Here is a 22,876-nt window from a genome sequence, read left to right as displayed (position 1 = left end):
ATTCTCGTTTTTTTTTAAAACATTTCCCACTGAAGTTAAAATTAAGTTTACCATTATTATATTTTTGTGATAAGCTTTATTTTGGTAGCCTAGCAATTTATGAAATTAAGTTTTCAAACGTTATATTATTGGAGAAATGCAGATGTTTGTAAGATTCAATTAGTTGGCAGATGACTATAATGTAGCAATGATGGCTAACTAATCTAAGCCTACTCCTATATCTCCCGTTATCACAAAGGCAATTTACCTGTATTTATTATTTACATATAAAAAACAGTATACAACTCCTTGCTAGCATCTTTGGTTGGTCAACATTCGGGGAGTTGGATGGCCGAATGGTTGGTCAACATTCATGTAACCATTCAGGGTTTGTCGTTTCATTCGTGAGCATGGTTTCAACAAATTCCATCACAAAGTTCCCGAAGACTTCCGAATCATGTTAAACACGTTCTGAATCTCAAGCATCGACAGTTCCTTGTGGAATTCCATTTAATGTTGTGGCACAAAAATTGTATCTGAACGAAATTTTCATGAAGGATATCTTCATATCTTAGAAATGATTTAAGTTTATCAGGCAGGGGCAATAACCCTACATTAAACCACATATTAGGCGGACCTAGGGATTCACAAATCACATTACGGGTTATACAAACAAGGGGCATAGGACTTGAAGCAAGTTCTTGTAATGCTTTTAGCGAGGGACTAAGATATGGCGCCCGATCGGAAGCCATGTTTTGTAATTTGTTTACAATTACATGGTAATTAAAAGCTATAGACAGCTGTGAGAGTCTATGATGTAACTCGTGGTTTTTTATTAAGTTGGACATGTACAACAAGTACAGTATGTTGATATTCTCAAATACGCAAAGATCTACGTCGTATTCAAGACGTATTTTGGGGGGCATGAACTGTGTTCGCCAACGATACATGTGGGCTATACCATACTGTATTACATGTTTAATTATTACGATACTGTGTTTAAAGCAATTGTATTGGTTAAGATGCAAATTTAATGCTCTTAAACAATTGCCAAAAGTCAGTTCATGGCCATTTTGGAGTAAAATTCCCGCCATGTCATAGTTTTCAGCATGATATGCGACATCTAATAACGACCGACCATCCTCCAGAGCACCGAAGGGACTGGCATATTTGATGTATTTTTTAACCCGCTCAGTATCTCTATATGACACAGAATAATAGATGAAAGCTGTAAATCTGGTCTGATCGTGATTCTGGTGAAGACCAGCTTGTATTAATGTGTCCACCATTACAAGGTCCCCATTACAATAAGCGTCTGACAGTAAGGAGGGTTTGACAGGCGTACCGTGTTGGATTTTATTTGTGACCGATTTTATGTCACAATAACTCACAGAATACTCCATACATTTATGTAAAAACGTGTCCACCTTAAATCTGGTGCGTTTGTAATTCTGGTTAAGACCAGCGTCTATTAAAGTGTCCACCATTGCCATGTCTTGTTTACGGTAAGCGTATTCTAGTAATGAAGCAGCAATCATTGGAGTGTCCTGTTGGATTAATTTAGTCGCTGATTTTATGTCACGATGTGGCGCAAAATACTCCATACATTTCTGCCAAACAGGGTCCACATTATCGGAACCGAGAAGTTCTTTTAATACACCGAATATAGCTGCGTTGAGAAGAGTTGTAGCAATGTCCAGTGCTGTTTCACCTTTCTTGTTAGTGAGGGTAACATCTATACCACTGGAAACAAGTAATGTAACAACTTTAACATTTTTAAATCGGACAGCCAGGTGTAGTGCAGAATCTTTAAACCGATTCGTCTTATTTAATTGGCACCCACTGTTTATCAACAATCTGACAATATCTACATTATTTGCTGCCATCATTAAAGGAGTGTTCGCAGTCATGTCTCTGTGTTTTGTATTGGCAGGGGAATATTCATTATTCAGTAACAAATCTACACAATTTGTATGATGATTCTTGATAGCTGTAAGCAGTGGTGTATTACCATATGAATCGGTATATTCAACGTTGGCTCCACGTTCCAGTAACGACACAATGTTACCATAATCACCATCCTTACATGACCTCAACAGTGCCTTACTGTCACTGTTGCCCATGCTGATCGTGGTGGTTTCTATGTTAAATCTCCACACTCCACATCTGTGCTGACTAGTTGTGAGTCTAACACGTGTTGTTCTCCGGTCAATCCAGTAAGCCTGTCACGTCTCTGATTGTATTATTGTTCTAAATTAGAAAAAAAGCATTAAAACGTAAAAATCCAAAACCAATAGCCAATATTATTACTTGCCTGTCGAACTTCGTGGGTTTTCTCCAGATTATCCGCCCCCCCCCCACTGCTAAAGACCCCTACGTGCAAGCGAATTATTGAAATAAAATTAAACCATGTGTTAGTTTCGAAATGACCTAGTTTGTGTCGATTGGACGCTACCCCCCCCCCCCTCTCTCATTTTCTACATTTTAGAACAACAATACTGGGTGAACTATAAATGTGTATTAGTGACAAACGCGACCAAAAGTCATCACCCGGGGCGATATTGTTTATACACGGCACCACGAAGTCAAGACTTTAAAAAACGGATAATTTGCTGGGCCGGAGAACTTCCGCCTTCACTTCACCAAACTGTAATAACTGGATAACAACTAAAGATACCGGAACAGCAGCAACGAGCTGTGATTTATCAAACGAAAATCTGTGCGTAGGATGGGAAACAGCGCAAGTAAGGACTTGTTAAGAGCATGCAAGTGTGGTGATACTTTTGATATTCTTCTGTTTCTAAAACGAGGGGCCAATGTTGAGTATAGAGATTCCTATGGCAACACTCCACTATTAACAGCCATCACGAATAACCATGCAAATCATGTACAGGTGTTATTCAACAATATATATTCCTGTGCCAACCCAGATCACACTGACACGAATGGGAACACACCTTTATTTCAAAAAAAAATAATAATATACAATCGGGAAAACCTGTATATTTTATATGCGGTATGAAACCACAGTAGGCCTAAATGAAATTCAATTATCAATGCGCGTATTCTAATGTGACCTTGAAAGTAGAGACTACATCAACTTCCGAGGGGGAAAGTCGACAGCACGACAGCAAGCCAAAATCATAGGTCGCTAATATCGCCTTTAATACTAGACTTTATCATACAGACTATTTTGTTAACGCAAATTGCATGTATTTAAATTCGACCTGGCAAATTGTGACTACAACCACTTACTTCCGAGGCGAAACTCAAAAAGTCGCCAGTACGACAGCAAGCCAAAATGATAGCGTCGCTAATAGCGCGTGTGTTTATTTTCTAATTTCTAATTTTCTAGTTGCATTTTGGCTTGCTATGCGTGTTGGTGCCTTCGTACTGACATCAATAAGTACAAAAATATGACTAAGTCAAAAGTCGACAAGACGGTATACAAGCCAAAATGCAAGTCGAAAATAAGAAATTAGGAAAAAACGGGGAGCGCTATTATCGCTGTGTGTTATTTCTTAATTTCCTATTTTCAAATTGATTTTGGCTTGTATAGCGTGTTGGCAGCTTCTTTCTGACATCAATAAATACAAAAAGAGGGTATACAAGCCAAATTGCAAGTCGAAAATAAGAAATTAGGAAAAAACGAGGTGCGCTATTATCACTGTGTGTTATTTCTTAATTTCCTATTTTCAAATTGATTTTGGCTTGTATAGCGTGTTGTCGCCTCACATTTTGTCGTAACTTCTACTTTTCAACTTTTCGCGTTCTGAAGGGGGGGGGGGTGGTGGCCGAATGGTTAGCACGTGCGTGCTGTATCATACGGCCTGTCATTGAGTCAACTGGCGTGGTTTCAAATCCCCGGTTGTATGTGACAAGCAGTAGGGTCGCCTGTCCAACCTCGTGGGTTTTCTCCGGGTCCTCCCACTGCTAAAGACCCCTACTCGCAAGCGAATTAATGAAATAAAATGAAACCATATGTTAGTCCCAAAATGACCTAGTTTGTGTCGAGTGGACGTTAAACTCCATTTCTCGCTCTCTCTCTATACCACATTACACTCAAATTATATCTAATGTATACCACATTACACTCAAATTATATCACATTACAGTCAAATTATATCCAATATATGCCATATACACTCAAATTATATCCAATATATACCACATACACTCAAATTATATCCAATATATACTACATTACACTCAAATTATATCCAATATATACCACATACACTCAAATTATATCCAATATATACCACATAAAACACAAATTATATCCAATATATACCACATACACTTAAATTATATTCAATATATACCACATTACACTAAAATTATATCAAATACATACCACTCAAATACATACCACATTAGACTAAAATTTTATCCAATACATACCACATTACACTCAAATTATATCCAATATATACCACATAAAAGTCAAATTATATCCAATATATACCACATTACACTCAATGGTACAGGACGGAAGGACTGGCGAGCGACAAGTTATAGTCGTTGGAATGGAACGAAAAACCGAGACCCCGTGTACACATTGGTATGCACGTAAAGGATCACTACGCAGTTGGAATTCTATATAAAAGTAGGCAGTCTTCTTTAGTCAAGCCGAAGCATAACAGTAGGACGTTAAACCCCAAACAATAAACTTATACTCTACGTATACCACATTACTACATTACATTTAAATTATACCCAAATTGTACAAAATTACACTCAAAATATATCGAACTTATACCACACTACACTCAAAATATATCCAATATATACCACATTACACTCAAATTATATCCAATAAATACCACATTACACTCAAATTATATCCAATATATACCACATTACACTCAAATTGTATCCAACTTACTCTTAAACTGTATTATTAAAACTACTAAATAAAGAGTTTTACTTGTGCTAGAAGACGTTCATGTAGACTAAATATTTGTTGTTAGTTTCTATGTTATATCGGGGTATTCCCCTTTCTATTGATGCTATACAACGTGACATAACCTGTCTCTATTGATGGTGTACAATTCACGTGACCTTTCCTGGTATATTGAATAGATTCATTCAGTGATTATACATTGTTAATATATAAATGACGAATGTAAGTGACGTGTACAAGTTACTATTTATAACTAATATGTATACAGGTAATATAACCACCATAACACGATACCTTGCCTGGTAGGTAATATCACGTGTATAACAATATACCTTACCTGGTAGGTAATATAACCACCATAACACGATACCTTATCTGGTAGGTAATATCACGTGTATAACACCATACCGTGCCTTTACTTGTAGGTAATATCACATTTATAACACTATACACTGGTAGGTAATATCACATTTATAACACTATACACTGGTAGGTAATATCACGTTTATAACAGTACACCTTAGTTATTTCCGATAAACGTATGGTATATTGTGTATACATAGAAAGGAGAGACACAGTCGTCGTACTAGAAAAATACTGGATTCCCTGACAAAACACCCGTGGGGCGCCCACTGCACCAAATGTTAGAGTTTGTACAATGTCTGGTGATTGATACTATCAACTATAGCATAATGTTAGAGTTTGTACAAGATCTGGTGATTGGTACTATCAGCTATTATAACATAATGTTAGACTTTGTACAATATCCGGTTATTGGTGCTATCAACTATTATAACATAATGTTAGAGTTTGTACAATGTCTGGTGATTGATACTATCAACTATTATAATATTTGTTCTATTATTAACCAACTTTTGTTTAAAACAATATTTTATTCAGGTTGTCTGAATGGGATTGGGGAACAGGCTTAGGCTATGTAAAATCCTCTTATCTCCTGGTATCTATTAAACTGTACAATAGTCTGCTGGACACAGTTCGCAATGTTTAATACGAATTTTACATCAAAGCAAATTTGTAGCAACTATTTTATGACTTACCCGGAACTGAAACAAATTTAGTTTCATGTCAGTAGTAAATATAAAGGTTTGAGTATATACATACTTCCACCAATCCATATCTTTGCTGATTTGAAATTTAGATTCCCATTTATTCTCGTTTTTTTTAAAAACATTTCCCACTGAAGTTAAAATTAAGTTTACCGTTATTATATTTTTGTGATAAGCTTTATTTTGGTAGCCTAGCAATTTATGAAATTAAGTTTTCAAACGTTATATTATTGGAGAAATGCAGATGTTTGTAAGATTCAATTAGTTGGCAGATGACCATAATGTAGCAATGATGGCTAACTAATCTAAGCCTACTCCTATATCTCCCGTTATCACAAAGGCAATTTACCTGTATTTATTATTTACATATAAAAAACAGTATACAACTCCTTGCTAGCATCTTTGGTTGGTCAACATTCGGGGAGTTGGATGGCCGAATGGTTGGTCAACATTCATGTAACCATTCAGGGTTTGTCGTTTCATTCGTGAGCATGGTTTCAACAAATTCCATCACAAAGTTCCCGAAGACTTCCGAATCTGTGGCTACATGTTAAACACGTTCTGAATCTCAAGCATCGACAGTTCCTTGTGGAATTCCATTTAATGTTGTGGCACAAAAATTGTATCTGAACGAAATTTTCATAAGGATATCTTCATATCTTAGAAACGATTTAAGTTTATCAGGCAGGGGCAATAACCCTACATTAAACCACATATTAGGCGGACCTAGGGATTCACAAATCACATTACGGGTTATACAAACAAGGGGCATAGGACTTGAAGCAAGTTCTTGTAATGCTTTTAGCGAGGGACTAAGATATGGCGCCCGATCGGAAGCCATGTTTTGTAATTTGTTTACAATTACATGGTAATTAAAGGCTATAGACAGCTGTGAGAGTCTATGGTGTAACTCGTGGTTTTTTATTAAGTTGGACATGTACAACAAGTACAGTATGTTGATATTCTCAAATACGCAAAGATCTACGTCGTATTCAAGACGTATTTTGGGGGGCATGAACTGTGTTCGCCAACGATACATGTGGGCTATACCATACTGTATTACATGTTTAATTATTACGATACTGTGTTTAAAGCGATTGTATTGGTTAAGATGCAAATTTAATGCTCTTAAACAATTGCCAAAAGTCAGTTCATGGCCATTTTGGAGTAAAATTCCCGCCATGTCATAGTTTTCAGCATGATATGCGACATCTAATAACGACCGACCATCCTCCAGAGCACCGAAGGGACTGGCATATTTGATGTATTTTTTAACCCGCTCAGTATCTCTATATGACACAGAATAATAGATGAAAGCTGTAAATCTGGTCTGATCGTGATTCTGGTGAAGACCAGCTTGTATTAATGTGTCCACCATTACAAGGTCTCCATTACAATAAGCGTCTGACAGTAAGGAGGGTTTGACAGGCGTACCGTGTTGGATTAATTTTGTGACCGATTTTATGTCACAATAACTCACAGAATACTCCATACATTTATGTAAAAACGTGTCCACCTTAAATCTGGTGGGGTTGTAATTCTGGCGAAGACCAGCGTCTATTAAAGTGTCCACCATTGTCATGTCTTGTTTACGGTAAGCGCATTCAAGTAAGGAAGCAGCAAGCATTGGAGTGTCCTGTTGGATTAATTTAGTCGCCGATGTTATGTCACGATGTGACGCAGAATACTCCATACATTTCTGCCAAACAGGGTTCACATTATCGGAACCGAGAAGTTCTTTTAATACACCGAATATAGCTGCGTTGCGAAGAGTTGTAGCAATGTCCAGTGCTGTTTCACCTTTCTTGTTAGTGAGGTTAACATCAATACCACTGTACACAAGTAATTTAACAACTTTAACATTTTTAAATTGGACAGCCAGGTGTAGTGCAGAATTCTTACATTCGTTCGTTTTATTTAATTGGCACCCATTGTTTATCAACAATCTGACAATATCTACATTATTTGCTGCCATCATTAAAGGTGTGTTCACAGTCTGGTCCCTGTGTTCTGTATTGGCAGGGGAATAATCATTATTCAGTAACAACTTTACACAATTTGTATGATGATTCTTGATAGCTGTAAGTAGTGGTGTATTACCATATGAATCGGTATATTCAACGTCGGCTCCACGTTTCAGCAACGACACAATGCTATCATAATCACCATCCTTACACGACCTCAATAGTCCTTTACTTTTACGGTTTCCCATAGTGCTTGTGGTGGTTTGTATGTTAAATCTCCACACTCCAGGTCTTTGCTGACCAGTTGTGAGTCTAACACGTGTTGTTTTCCGGTCAATCCAGTAAGCCGTTTGTTTTTGACTGTTACGTCTCTGTCTGTATTATTGTTCTAAATTAGAAAAAAAAGTATTTAAACGTAAAAATCCAAAACCAATAGCCAATATTATTACTTGCTTGTCGAACCTCGTGTGTTTTCTCCGGGTTCTCCGGTTCCCCCCACTGCTACAGACCCCTACGTGCAAGAGAATTACTGAAATAAAATAAAACCATATGGCCTAGAAATGGCCTAGTTTGTGTACGTTAAACACCATCTCTCTCTCTCTCTCTCTTTCTCTCTCTCTCTCCATTACTCTCCAATTATACCCAACTAAAACGTACAAAATCAAAACCAATAGCCTATATTACATTACACCTCAATAATACCCAACTTATACCACATTACACCCCACGTATACCACATTACATTAATTCCCTACAACTCAGTATACTACTTACGTGCAGCCAGTTTAAATGTATATCAGTAATGATTAATATTATCGATCTACTGTTCATGTTTGTTATTGAAATACACAATCTGGGGATTCCCCTTTCTGTTGACGACATAACGTATATACAATGTAAAATAACCTTTCCTAGTATACTGAATACATTCACTGACTGCGCTCGTGAGAATGGGGTGGGTTTATGCAAACACTACGCCAGTGTGTTTATAAATATCCATGTTTACGGTTGAATACGTCGCGTGGGTATAACATTTCAAATAGTATATATATTTATAATACAAAAGATGACCTCATATCTGTATTATAATTCTATATATTGCGCAATATCTTTCTCGAGATCATCAAACAACTTACGTACAGACACGTGAATTTCAATGCAATCGTCACGCGAGTCCAATATTTCAATAATTTACGCCAGGCAAGTTTTTCGTACCCTGGTACGACAACATGAACGGTTGACGTCACATCTGTATTTTAATATAATACTAGCAGGATACCCGGCTTCGCTCGGGGGTCATAACTCCGAAACCGGAAGTGGTAGACTAACGCCACCTGGCCTATGTTACTCCCCGGTCCGAGCTACCCCTATACCCCAAATTTTAGACTCGGGGCAGACCTAGTGTAGCCGCCAACCCCGAACAGACCGGCTTCGCTCGGGGGTCATAACTCCGAAACCGGAAGTGGTAGACTAACGCCACCTGGCCTATGTTACTCCCCGGTCCAAGCTACCCCTATACCCCAAATTTCAGACTCGGGGCAGACCTAGTGTAGCCGCCAACCCCGAACAGACAGACAGACAGATACCCGGCTTCGCTCGGGGGGTCATAACTCCGAAACCGGAAGTGGTAGACTAACGCCACCTGGCCTATGTTACTCCCCGGTCCGAGCTACCCCTATACCCCAAATTTTAGACTCGGGGCAGACCTAGTGTAGCCGCCAACCCCGAACAGACCGGCTTCGCTCGGGGGTCATAACTCCGAAACCGGAAGTGGTAGACTAACGCCACCTGGCCCATGTTACTCCCCGGTCCAAGCTACCCCTATACCCCAAATTTCAGACTCGGGGAGGACCTAGTGTAGCCGCCAACCCCGAACAGACAGATAGACAGACAGACAAACAGACAGACAAACGACAGTCACAAATATATATATATAATAAATTACGTTGTAGCAGCTTTGCGGAGCATTGGTGCCTTGAGTCGTGTCGTGGAGGATTTCATAGAAGACAACAGTTTTCTTTAGTTTTAATGGACTGATACTGATACGGGAAAATAAAAGTGAAACTAGAGCAATGGGTGTATTGACAACAAATTATGGTTTCTAATGCAGGAGAGCTTTCAAAGTTTCACTCGGTAAACCTCGGCAGGTTCCGTTACTGTACATCTAGCCTCGGCTGTATGACGGTAAGTGATATGTACCTACGCCTATATAATTGCGATGCGGCACCGGTTTACTTATTAGAAAAACTTGTCGCTTTTAAAAAGAAGTTATCAAAATTGCGTTGTTCGAAGCGTGTGTAGAATTTTAAGTGCAAAGTTGTCCTTGTTTGAAGAAAATCGGTTAAACTTGAAAGAAAAACAGCTTCAGACTTTGAAATGTTTGTATGATAAAACATTCTTCAAAGGCGTCGTCATGGTCAACGCCGTTGGTAATCCGGGAACTTGAAAGTAGTTCCAATGGCTTACTTGACATACAGCCGAGGCTAGATGTAGGGTACTGAAATCTGCTGAGGTTTGCCGAGTGTCAAAGTTGCAGTATTATAGTCTCGGTTAGATTAGTCTCTCTCACATAATTATGTTAACAAAACCAATCCCAAATTATATTATGTCATGTATGTGATATAACCTGCTATAATGTTAGGGTGGGGCCGAATGGTTAGCGCGTGTGCGTTTTATCATAAGGTCTGTCTTTGAGTCAACTGGCGTTGTTTCGATTCCCCGATTGTGCGTGACAAGGAGTAGGGTCGCCTGTCCAACCTTGTGGGTTTTCTGTGGGTCCCCCGGTTTCCCCCCACTGCTAAAGACCCCTAAGCACAAGCGAATTATTGAAATAAAATTGAACCATATGCTAGTCCTGAAATGACCTAGTTTGTGTCGAGTGGACGTTAAGCCCCCCCCCCTCTCTCTCCCCCCTCTCCCCCCCCCCCTCTCTCTCTCTCTCTCTGCCCTATAATGTTAAAGTATATGAACAATGTTATCTTGTTACATTATGTTATAGAATGCTTGAGATCTAAAATCCATGTAATATTCAGTCCTTATGTTTGTCTCCCTTAATAGCTGAACAAATCGGAGCCTATGCCTTATATGGTGGCATTCAATTTTTATAAGCCCAAATTTTCATGTGGAGGTATATTGTCGCCGGCCAATCATTCTGGACATAAAAGCCTGGAACTTTTATACATTTAGATCCAGTTCTCCGTTTGGGGTATTTTTGTTAACCGCCCAATGATTTTTAGAGAAATAGCTAAATTTAATTGCCAAAGATTAAAAGGTCATTATAGCCTATTTTAGATGACTACACTAAACCCTCTATTCGATTCTACAAAGGTAAGCCTCCTTAATTCGTTTCCACAAAGGTAAACCTCCTTAATTCGTTTCCACACAGGTAATCCCCCTTAATTCGCCTCCACACAAGTAAGCCCCCCCCCCCCTATTTTGCTTCCACACAGGTAAGCCCTCCAACTTTGCTTCCACACACGTAAACCCCTTTCATTTTCTTCCATACAGGTAAGCCCCCTTAAGAAAATCTTAGCACATGTTCCATGTTAGATCGCTGAGCAACAAGGCTGAACACGGCTCACTCAAATTATTAAAGATATTTGCGCATATCGGACCGTAGAAATGGTTCCACTACTGATGTCTTCCGCCTTACTCCAGCCACAGTAGTGGCTCGTCCTATGGAGTTCCTTTGCGCAAGTTTTTTAGTCAAATGACTATAGCTCCCTTAATTTACACATAAACTGACCCAAAACTGTACTGCACATAGCTTAACATATAATAAACCAATTCTCATTGAAATAAAAATGAAGTCTTACCGCATTATGATATGAAACCCAACTGCTACGCGAAATTTCTCGCCTACCGAACTTATTTCAACTGACAGGTGTCATGGCGGCTTTCACATTATACGAAACATGGCTTTGAAAATGTAGAACGCATTACCACAAAGAAAAACTGTTCGGTAACTATTTTAGTGGTGCAGTCTTCACTATTTGTGATAGAATTACTTATTTCAATACAAACTGTAATGATATGTGTTGACAATTGTGCGTTTGAACCTATTTGAACTTGCGTAAGGAGTATTAGACTGTATCAATTGTAGCGTTAAACACAGTTTAACGATATATTTAATTGTAGCTAATCGGACCGTAACTTCATGGATTATTTCCCCTCATTTTACGAAAAATCACATTTTTAGCTGCGTTCGTTGTACGTTATTACTGACGTGAGCCGTATCAGGATAATCGGTATTCTATTCACCACAACATCATATTGTTCACGTTACAGATACCATCAAGTCTTATTCACCCTTATATTATGTAGCTGATACATAAAAAATGGGATTAAACGTCCTATTTTTCTGACGTAACAGACAACATTGGGCCACCTTGACCCTTTTATTATGTCATATAATACCATCCTTGTTGGCTCGTATAAGTTCATATTATTTTTAATAAATTTATATCCCCACTACATATGAATAATAATTACACTATACATGTTCTTTCAGGTGATAAATGGGGTGTTTTGATCAAATAAAATGAAATAAAATGGGGTTTATCGTCCTACTCCGAGTAGGCTAATGAAGACAGGCAAAAAAACATGCGCCATATTATAGTGTGCTATGAGGGACATTTTGCCCGGGCAGCGGCACCATGGCCTACTCTTGTATCGAATTCTAACTGCCAAGGGCTCTTTTACGTGCACCTCGGTTTTTCGTCCCATCCGAACGACTGAACAGCTTTGCTTGTCAGACCCTCCGTATGTTTTGATCACTTAATATAGACGGTGAATATATGTTATAATGGCATGGGTAAATATGAAATCAGGTTTAATGCCCTGCTGTTCTGGGAATTCAAACTGTCATGAGTTATTTTCCGTGCACACAAATATGTACCATCCGAACGACTTAACGTTACCCCTTGCTCGACCCTCTATGATGTACCACACACAAGGGGTGGGGAGGGGGCATCGGGTAAAATAGAAAAAAAAGTGGCAAAAATACTTGATTAAAAAAAAATAATTGAATAACCTTTAAAAAATATACATTGTTTAAACATAATGAAGCAGTTTATTAACAAGAAATGAAAAAAACATTTAAACAACATACTTTATTTAAACATATTGTAATTAGTTTGTTTTAAAACATGAATAACCATTAAACAACATGCATTATTTAAACATATTGTAATTAGTTTGTTTTAACAAAATGAAAAAAAACATTTAAACAACATGCATTATTTAAACATAATATTGTAATCAGTTTATTTTAAAAAACGAAAAAAACATTTTAAAAACCTGTATATTTATATACATTGTTTAAACATAATATTACCAGTTTATATTTTTAAAAAAATTATAAAACACATGTATATACATTGTTCAAACTATTCATTACAACAGAAGCACCATATTAAATGTTAATTGGTATCTAATTTTACCATAAGTAATTAAAGCACATAATGGAAGCCCGAATAAATAATATTTTTCATCCAATACTAAAATTAAACAATAAAATAAAATCGTATAGTAACAATTACAACAACTACTACTAATAATAACAATTTGTGTTACAGAAATTATAACTACTAAACAATAATAACAATTTGTGTTACATAAATTATACCTAATAAACAATAATAACAGCTTGTGTTACAGAAATTATAACTACTAAACAATAATATCAGCTTGTGTTACATACATTATAGCGAGTTAATAATAATAACAATTTGTGTTACAGAAGTTACAACTACTAACAATAATAACAATGCGTGTTGAATAATAATAATGCGTGTTGAATAATAATAATGCGTGTTGAATAATAACAACGTGTTCTGAACTATAATAACAATAATAACAATGCGTGTGGAATAATAACAATGCGTGTGGAATAATAACAATACGTGTCTCAGAAAGTACAACTAATAACAATAATACCATTTAGTGTTGCAGAAAATAAATCATTTGGTGCGTATTTCAGCAGTGTGCGATTTTTCCTATTCCTTCACTAGTTCCCCCCCCCCTTTTTTTTTACCCGTGTCACTTTTAGCTACTAATACAGACTCGGATTGGGATCTAATCATGCGATGTGTTATGTAGGGGCACGGCACCATCTATGTAAAGTAGGGGATTGGATGGCCGAATGGTTAGTACGTGCCCGCTGTATCATAAGGTATGTCATTGAGTCAACTGGCGTGGTTTCGATTCCCCGGTTTTACGTGGCAAGGTGTAGGGTCACCTGTCCAACCTCGTGAGGTTTCCTCCCAATGCTGAAGACTCCCACGCGCAGATGAAATAAAATTATTGAACCATGTTTTAGTCCAGAAATGACTCTCTCTATCTCTCTCTCTCTCTCTCTCTCTCTCACCCACTCTCACTCTCTCTCTCTCTCTCTCTCTCTCATATTACAAAGCCATATTACAAAGCCAGTAAGAAACATAAAATTCAAATTATAATCCACTAAACAAATTAATATGATTGCCATACTGATAACAATTTGATGAAAATATATAAGAAATGAGATTGGATTTGAATCCAACTCTTGTAGTATGTTCACAATGTCGAGAGCTTGGGAACCTACAAAATAACTCATAATCTAATTCGACATGTTGATCTGGAAGGTAATGTTAAAGGACTATATTGGTGTCAGTCATTATCACATATGGTCAAATAAGTCCCAAATATAATTTTAACACGGAGTTCATTGCTACGATAGATGCGTAATGTAGGTTTCAAGTATCGGAAGTGACGAACGCAAAAGGAAACAGGAGTTATCCTTATATATATAACTGACTGTGACGAGTTATTGAGTAGTATGAATCGTGGGTCAATATAAACCCCTGAACATTAAAGGACAATATTGGCGTCAGTCGATCATTATCCCATATGTGATAGAACTGGTTAAACACGTCCCAAATATGATTTTAACACAGAGATTATTGCTACGATAGATGCGTACACCAATATTGTCCTTTAATGTACAGGGATATATATTGACCCAGGATTCTCACTACTCAACTTTTCCGAAGAATCGCTTTTACTATCCCGTATCCAATAAGTTGGTAATTCCTTCTCACTTCAAATCTGGTTCATCAAAACAAACTAGAAATTGTTTCCAACATGAGCTTAGTAAGGTCAAAACCAATCTGTGCTTTAGATTTCTAATCCCCCCCCCAACCCCTTTTCGATAGGTTCTTAAAAAGATGTACTAGACGCTGCTACATTAGTTATTTTTGTACACAAGATTCAATAAAAAAACATTGGTCGTTTCCAAATTATGTGCATCCTTCCCAAACTTGTCGAGTTCGATCAGGGATGTCCATCCGTCCCAAACTTGCCGAGTTTGATCAAGTATGTCATCCTTGCCAAACCTGCCGAGTTCGACCAAGGATGTCCATGCTTCTCAAACCTGCCGAGTTCGACCAAGGATGTCCATGCTTCTCAAACCTGCCGAGTTCGACCAAGTATGTCCATGCTTCTCAAACTTGTCGAGTTCGAGCAATTATCAATCTGATTACAATACAGATCTATATTTCGTTTCGTTTTTTATACTTTCGATGGCCAACACTACATGAAGATCTGACAAGTTATAGTGGGAGTTCACGTCAGGGGTCAAAAGACCGATTTATGACCCTTTGACGTCAGACATTTGATTTACCAATCAGCATTGATGTTACTAGTGGATTACCCACAGTGCCGTGAAAGATACGCCTAAAGCTCGTCGTAACAGACCGTTTCGTTGGTTTATCTCGGACACCATTCAGAACACGAGTTAAATAACAACTCTTCCAGATCCAAGTGTAGTAAAGACAAGTAAAACGAAATTTCGAACTATAAAAACGAAACGAAATAGGATCTGTGTTTTAACCAGATTGAGCAATTATGTGCATCCTTCCAAACTTGTCGAGTTCATTCAATGGTGTGCATTCTACCCAAACTGGTCGAGTTCGTTCAATGATGTCCATCTTTTCCAAACTTCGACCAAGGATGTTTACCCTTCCCACGCGTGTCGAGTTCGATCAAGGATGTCCATCCGTCCCCAGCTTGCTGAGTTCGATCAAGGATGTTCATCCTTCCCAAACCTGCCGAGTTCAACCAATGAAGTTCATCCTTCACCAACTTGTCGAGTTCGATCAATGATGTGACTCAATACAGTCGCGATAATATTCGTAAGGTGTAAATCCGGGCTGATCTCGATTCCTGTCAATATCCAATAACAAGGCAACCGTTTCGGTGTTTTTGCAACTGTCGGTTGGATCCAGTAATGACTCAACACGATTCAGGATATTGATGTAACTTTTATGTTTCAACAGCTTTTGAACTCGAGTATGGTCATAATGCTTTACACAATAATATATCATCGGTGTACTACTTCCCTGGTCAATCTTATGTTCCAGGCCCTTCTCGATTAAAATATTCACCATTTCGAAATCTCTATTAATATAGGCGATGTCTAGCAACGACGCATTAAAGGGAATACCGCGTTCAATTAATATTTTAGTCCACTTTGCGTCACGATATTTCACTGGATAAAATAACAAACATTTACAAGTGGATGAATCCTGGTTCAGGCATCTCTGGATTAAATTCTCCACCATTTGTGAGTCTTCTTTACGGTAAGGGATTTCTAGTAAAGCAACCTTCAAGGATGTGACGTGTTCAAGTAATAGTTGGGCCCGCGCCCTGTTATCAGACGCCAATGCATGTTGAAGCATTCGTGTAAGAATGTTCTGGTCGAAAGACTTGAAATTTTGTTGTTTGGATAACAATATGTTGCCAATCGGCCCGTTGTCAAGAAGGAGAGCCATGTCTAATGCGGTCTGGCCATTCTTATTCTTTAGTGTAACATCAATACCACTTTTCACAAGTAATTCAACCACTTCAGCATTTTCAATTCGGACAGCCAGGTGTAGTGCAGAATCCTTAAATCGATTCGTCTTATTTAATTGACACCCACTGTTTATCAGCAATCGGACAATTTCTAACTTATTTGCCGCCACCATTAAAGGTGTGTTCCCAGTCGTGTCAGTGTGATCTGGGTTGGCACAGGAATATCTATTGTTGAGTAACACCTCTACATGATTTGCATGGTTATTCGTGATGGCTGTTAATAGTGGAGTATTGCCATAGGAATCTCTATACTCAACATTGGCCCCTCGTTTTAGAAACAGATGAATATCAAAAGTATCACCACACTTGCATGCTCTTAACAAGTCTTTACTTGCGCTGTTTCCCATCCTACGCACAGATTTTCGTTTGATAAATCACAGCTCGTTGCTGATGTTCCGGTATCTTTAGTTGTTATCCAGTTATTACCGTTTGGTGAAGTGAACGCGGAAGTTCTCCGGCCCAGCAAATAATCAGTTTTCTAAAGTCTTGACTTCGTGGTGCCGTGTATAAACAATATCGCCCCGGGTGATGACTTTTGGTCGCGTTTTTCACTTATGCACATTTATAGTTCTCCCAGTATTGTTGTTCTAAAATATAGAAAAGTAAAATGTAAGACATTTAGAGAGAGAGGGAGAGAGAGAGGGGGGTGAGTTTAACGTCCAATCGACAAAAACTAGGTCATTTCGGGACTAACAGATGGTTCAATGTTATTTCAATGATTCGTTTGCGCGTAGGGGTCTTTAGCAGAGGGAGGAAACCGGAGGACCCGGAGAAATTCCACGAGGTTGGACAGACGACCCTACTCCTTGTCACGTACAACCGGGGAATCGAAACCACACCAGTTGACTTAATGGCAGACCTTATGATACAGCGAGCACGTGCTAACCATTCGGCCATCCAACCCCCCACATTTATAGAGTAAAATGGTAAATATACATTATACAAGAGCTAAATCTGCCTATTGCAGGTCTTTCGTTAGGCCTGACATGTTATATAAACTATTAATTAGACATCAATTAACTTATCAAGACCATAATCAACTCTCGATGTCATCGTTAGCCTGCGATGTTTAGTGGATTTGAATATGGTTTGTGATGGATGATTTAACGTACAAATAGATAATCGGCACTTTGTTTATGATCGTACCAACGGTAGCAATGGCGATCGAGGCTAGTCTAAAATTGAATCGCTTATATCTCGATTCAGAGCGACGCAATGTGACTAAAATTTTCAGCAATTTCTGTTTTCATTATCTTTTTTGCAACTGTTATAGCGAGAACTGTCAGCACTTTGTCTAATCTCATCTAATGTCACTTTAACTAAGGTCTATGTATAATACCGGCTAGCAATGATCTATTACAATGTGGCCCATACCAGCGCCTTCATTTAGCGTGTGGGTATGATAACCACCAAATATACATATTCGTACATATAATGTAAATTACGGGTATGATAACCACCAAATATACATATTCGTAGATATAATGTAAATTACGGCGAGTTCTGTTCCTATGCCCAAACTAATCCTATATTAAGCTAAGCAATTGAATTTGTTAGGTCGACTAAACCTTATGGTCCTAAAGCAACGGATGACACGAAAAACCGAGGTCCCGTGTTTACATTGGAATGCACGTAAAAGATCCCTTGGCAGTTGGAATTCGATATAAAAGAAGGCGATAGTGCCGCTGCCCGGGGAAAATTTCCCTCAGAGCACACTGATTGGCGTATGCCCGTCTTCATTAGCCCAGTAAAGAAGCAGAACAGTAGGACGTTAAACCCATTTCATTTCATTTCATTTCATTTCCTAAAGCAACGACCGCGAGTTATACAACATCTGACTATAGCTCGCTATTTACCTTCACTGAAGACAAGTGAACAGCAGCGTCCAAGCAGAGGTTGTGACATAAACACACTCAAATCAAACATAGCGTCCTCCACGGGAACTTTGATGTCGAACGAAACTTTTATTTTGTGGTCTTAATCCAAGAGAACAAGCATGCCTATCCGGAAGCAAACCCATGAGTATCCGGAAGCAAACCCACGAGGTTAGGCGGGCGAATCAGCTTCACGAGACGAGAGTTAACTTAGCATCATTTCTATTTAGTTCTTTCATTGTTAACCTACTGAATGTTGCAACTTTAAATCACCCCTTCCGAGGTTCCGGTTGGCGGTTTGTGTGTGATATTTCCCGCGGTTATTATTAGCTGAAGGATGCAATTATTAAAGGGAGCCACTGTATGGCGTATTCCCGTCTTCATTAAAACCTATGACTTGCATACAGAGCATATAACAGTCCTTCATTAGTCTTTGTTCGTCGGACACGCTACAGGTCACAATTTTTATCCGATTTTGACGAAACGTAAAAAATATATGTTTATATCCCAAAGATTTCGGTTTTTATCCATCTTAAAATTTGTTTAAATATATCATCCTTACACCCTTATGATTCGGATCGAATTTGCAACTGTCCGACAAAATGGCCGCTTCTGGAACGCAAATAGTGTAAAAGTATGTAATACTAAGGTTGTTGACCCGCTAGAGGTCACATGTTTTGTCCGATTTTGATGAAACTTAAAATATATGTTAATATCCCAAAGATCCCAGTTCCTTTGGATATTCACACATATCAGCCACTGATTATACGAAAAATCCTATTCTTGACTGGCAACCGCTGGTTGAGCCTATTATTATCAAATATTATGATTTATTTTTATATAGCTGCACTGACAGTAAATTTTTAGCGAAAAATGAAAACAACGCATCGATACTTTGATTAGTTTGTACATTCATTAAAGCGATAATTTCATATTTTTAAATTATATTTTTAAAATGTATTAAAATAAAGCCCTAAAATAGATGGTATCTTTAAACAGTTCTGCCTTGTTAAAGAATAATCCTATTAATCCTATAATTCACTATTGCCATTGAGAAATTGGCAAAAATATCATTTTCAACTTCAAATTTAAACATTTGAAAATAGCTATTCCATGGGGGGAATAGAAAAACATATTTCCGGGATGAATGATTTTTAAGTGTGAAAATGATAACCTATGATCGTATAATAGTGAGTTGAGAAACTATTGAGCAAAAGACAAAGAAATAATTGTGTTTTGATTTTCTTAGAAAATATGAAATTATCGCTTTAAATACACTTGACGAAACTTTTAAAAGTCTGGGAATTTCCTAGAAAATACGTGACACAATCTCAATAATAACACAGATTTTGGGAGGTCTTGCTCTCCATATTGTTCGTACGAACCCCAATAACAAATCTACTGAATCCATATGTTAAATCATCCAATCCATAAATATCTCCTCCCATAATTTCTCCCGTGATTTCTCGACTTCATCTTGAACAATAAACCGATTTAAAATCAAGGTCAAGGATGAGCGTGTTCTAACTGATCCACACGCGCGTTTATATTAACTGACACCAAGAGGACTAATCCATTTTGAAGACAGGGGTGTTTAGTTACTCATCTCGCTCTCTTCTCTCTCTCTCTCTCTCTCTCTCTCTCTCTCTCTCTCTTTGTTTTCTATGTCTGAGAGCGAGAGAGAGAGAGAGAGAGAGAGAGAGAGGGGAGCGAGAAATGGGGTTTAACGTCCACTCGACACAAACTAGGTCATTTCGGGACTAACATATGGTTTAATTTTATTTACATAATTTTCTTGCGCATGGGTTCTCTAGCCGTGGAAGGAAACCTGGGGACCCGGAGAAATCCCACGAGGTTGGACAGGCAATCCTACTCCTTGTCACATACAACCGGGTAATCGAAAACGCCACGTGACTCAATGACAAACCTAATGATGCAACACGCACGCTTTAACCATTCGGCCACAACGTTGTAGTGTCAGGGCACTAGGTGCCGAGTTCTTCCAATTTACGATCAAGTAACATGATTGGTTTTTTTTTTATTAATTTATACCAACAATTTAAAAAAAAATTACTCGGCATAGCTCCAGGCCCCTGGACAAGTGTCCCAGCTGCCCACCCCCACGGGCCCTGATTGTCGTAGATCTGCATGTTTCGTAGCAATGAAATGAAATTAGGTTCAATATCCTACTGTTCAGCACCGGCTAATGAAGTAGGATTCATGTTTGATAAACATTACGTGTATATAGGATAAGACTCTATACAGGAAATGAGATAAGACAAGTAGACATGTATATAACAGTTAGTGACGATATACGTGATATAATTATATACTTATATTATAACACAGTGTACTTATATATATATATAGAAGCGTATTGCCTATATACTGTAACACAGTCAGTGGCGTCACGCGTGACAGTTTGCTGACACATGTATCTTGTCTTAGCTATGAGTTTTTTGTTATATTCGACTCAGTCGATATGTGGACGATAATTTTTAATTACATATATATATTACAGTTTAAGAATAAGTCCAAAATGTCCAACATTAAAGCCAATGACAACGTCTTTTTGACTTAAGCTTTTGAAATGGATTCATCTTCGACATTTGTAACCATATGTTAGTCCCGAAATGACTTAGTTTGTGTCTAGTGAACGTTCAACTCTCTCTCTCTACGAACTTTCAATATTTATAGAATGAAATGGAGTTTAACGTCCTACCCGCTGAGCCATCGTGGCTCGCGGCTAATGTTATGTTAAGGGAACATTTTCCCCGGGCAGCAATCGAATTGCACCGTCATGGGTTAATTTTCGTGCACCTCGAAGTGTACATGGGACTTCGATTTTTCGTTCAACCCAAACGACTAGGCGCTATACTTTGCCAGGCTCTCCGCCCTGCATTACTGGCAGGAGCGAGCGACAAGGGAAACGAAATGAAATAAAATGTGGTTTAACATCCTACTTTTCTGCTCCGACTGGGCTAATGAGGACGGGCATACGCCATACAGTGTGCTATGAGGGAAATTTTGCCCGGGCAGCGGCGCTACGGTCTACTCTTATATCGAATTCCATCTGCCAAGGAATCTTTTACGTGCACGCCAATGTGTACACGATTTTTCGTCCCATCCGAATGACTAGAGAGCTGTCCTTGTCAGGCCCTACGTCATGCATCACTGACACGGGGAAACAATGCCGGAAAATCTGGATGAACTTTCTCGATCAATGCAGGGATCGAACACTCGAACTCCAGGCTGGTGAGCCAGTGTCGTACCCACTTAGCCACCGTGGTTCCGTACAACTAAAACTTATTTACATATATTTAGTATGTCGTATCTTGTTTTATTAAATCCCGAACTACAAGGGAGGATACACGGTAAAGAGAACACTGCAAATAATTCCCTAAACTGACGTGTAGGCTACTGTTAATCTACATCGGTTACATTGAGGATTTAAAATATACATACATACGCTTCGTTGTTAGTTGTAGGCCATGTAGACAGAAAGAACTTAGCTAAGAACCTCACATCACGGACAGGTCCCTATAATCCCTGGAATTCCCACACAACTGTTTGTAAAGATCCTTTAAATCCCTAAAAAAAACAACAACAAATAACTTACCCTGTTGTAAGAGGCGTCCATGTATCTCCTTGAACGGTTGAATCCCTCGATTAACCATGTGGAACTATTATGACTACTAGTGTTGATAGATATACACACATCTACATGAACCTGCTGTTAAATTATAGACATACTTTCATCTCACCCCTATATCAGTATCAGGGAAATACCCTTTTAATAAAATTAACACTCATCTCGTATATCTTGGTTTAGACAATATTGTATTACTTCAAAGGTATGTATATAGACTATGAATATAATAACAGAGTGAGGGAGGGCGGGAGAGGAGGAGGAGAGAGAGAGAGAGACTGAGAGAGAGAGAGAGGAGGGGGGTCTTTAGCATTTGGGAGTGGACGGGAACTGGAGGAACCCGGCAGGCGACCTACTCTTTGTCACGTAAAACCGGCGAATCGAAACCAAGCCAGTTGACTCAATGACAGACCTTATGATACAACGCGCACGTGCTAACCATTCGGCCATTCACCCTCACCCCCACCGAATATAACAAACAATGCTGCTTATGTGAAAAGTTCATAATTACAAGTACTGGATCGAGTAAACAAACGTATTTTACAGGT

At 38.4% G+C, this 22,876-nt stretch overlaps 2 protein-coding genes across 4 annotated transcripts; both read right to left on the bottom strand.

Moving 5' to 3' along the window:
- Positions 1–5,656: 5,656 nt before the first annotated feature.
- On the bottom strand, positions 5,657–9,963 carry LOC126825510 (putative ankyrin repeat protein RF_0381). Of its 2 annotated transcripts, none has more exons than XM_050555154.2 (2): positions 9,862–9,963; positions 5,657–8,304 (listed from the first exon to the last, which is right to left on the bottom strand). In XM_050555154.2, exon 2 carries the CDS (start codon positions 8,162–8,164, stop codon positions 6,521–6,523), a length of 1,644 nt encoding a protein of 547 aa, XP_050411111.1. In that variant the 5' UTR covers positions 8,165–8,304; positions 9,862–9,963; the 3' UTR covers positions 5,657–6,520. The 2 variants fall into 2 exon arrangements, with proteins under 2 accessions (XP_050411111.1, XP_050411110.1); XM_050555153.2 differs by lacking the exon at positions 9,862–9,963 and adding an exon at positions 8,691–8,838.
- A 3,276-nt stretch (positions 9,964–13,239) lies between these two features.
- LOC126825522 (ankyrin repeat domain-containing protein 50) lies at positions 13,240–22,425 on the bottom strand. Of its 2 annotated transcripts, none has more exons than XM_050555171.1 (2): positions 22,299–22,425; positions 13,240–17,392 (listed from the first exon to the last, which is right to left on the bottom strand). In XM_050555171.1, the coding sequence occupies exon 2, from the start codon at positions 17,150–17,152 to the stop codon at positions 16,049–16,051; it is 1,104 nt and encodes a 367-aa protein (XP_050411128.1). In that variant the 5' UTR covers positions 17,153–17,392; positions 22,299–22,425; the 3' UTR covers positions 13,240–16,048. The 2 variants fall into 2 exon arrangements, with proteins under 2 accessions (XP_050411128.1, XP_050411129.1); XM_050555172.1 differs by lacking the exon at positions 22,299–22,425 and adding an exon at positions 20,065–20,161.
- Between the last annotated feature and the right edge of the window lie 451 nt (positions 22,426–22,876).

Source organism: Patella vulgata, chromosome 6 (genome assembly GCF_932274485.2).
Source record: "Patella vulgata chromosome 6, xgPatVulg1.2, whole genome shotgun sequence".
NCBI lineage: Eukaryota > Metazoa > Mollusca > Gastropoda > Patellidae > Patella > Patella vulgata.
This window is presented reverse-complemented; position numbering and strand designations above follow the sequence as displayed.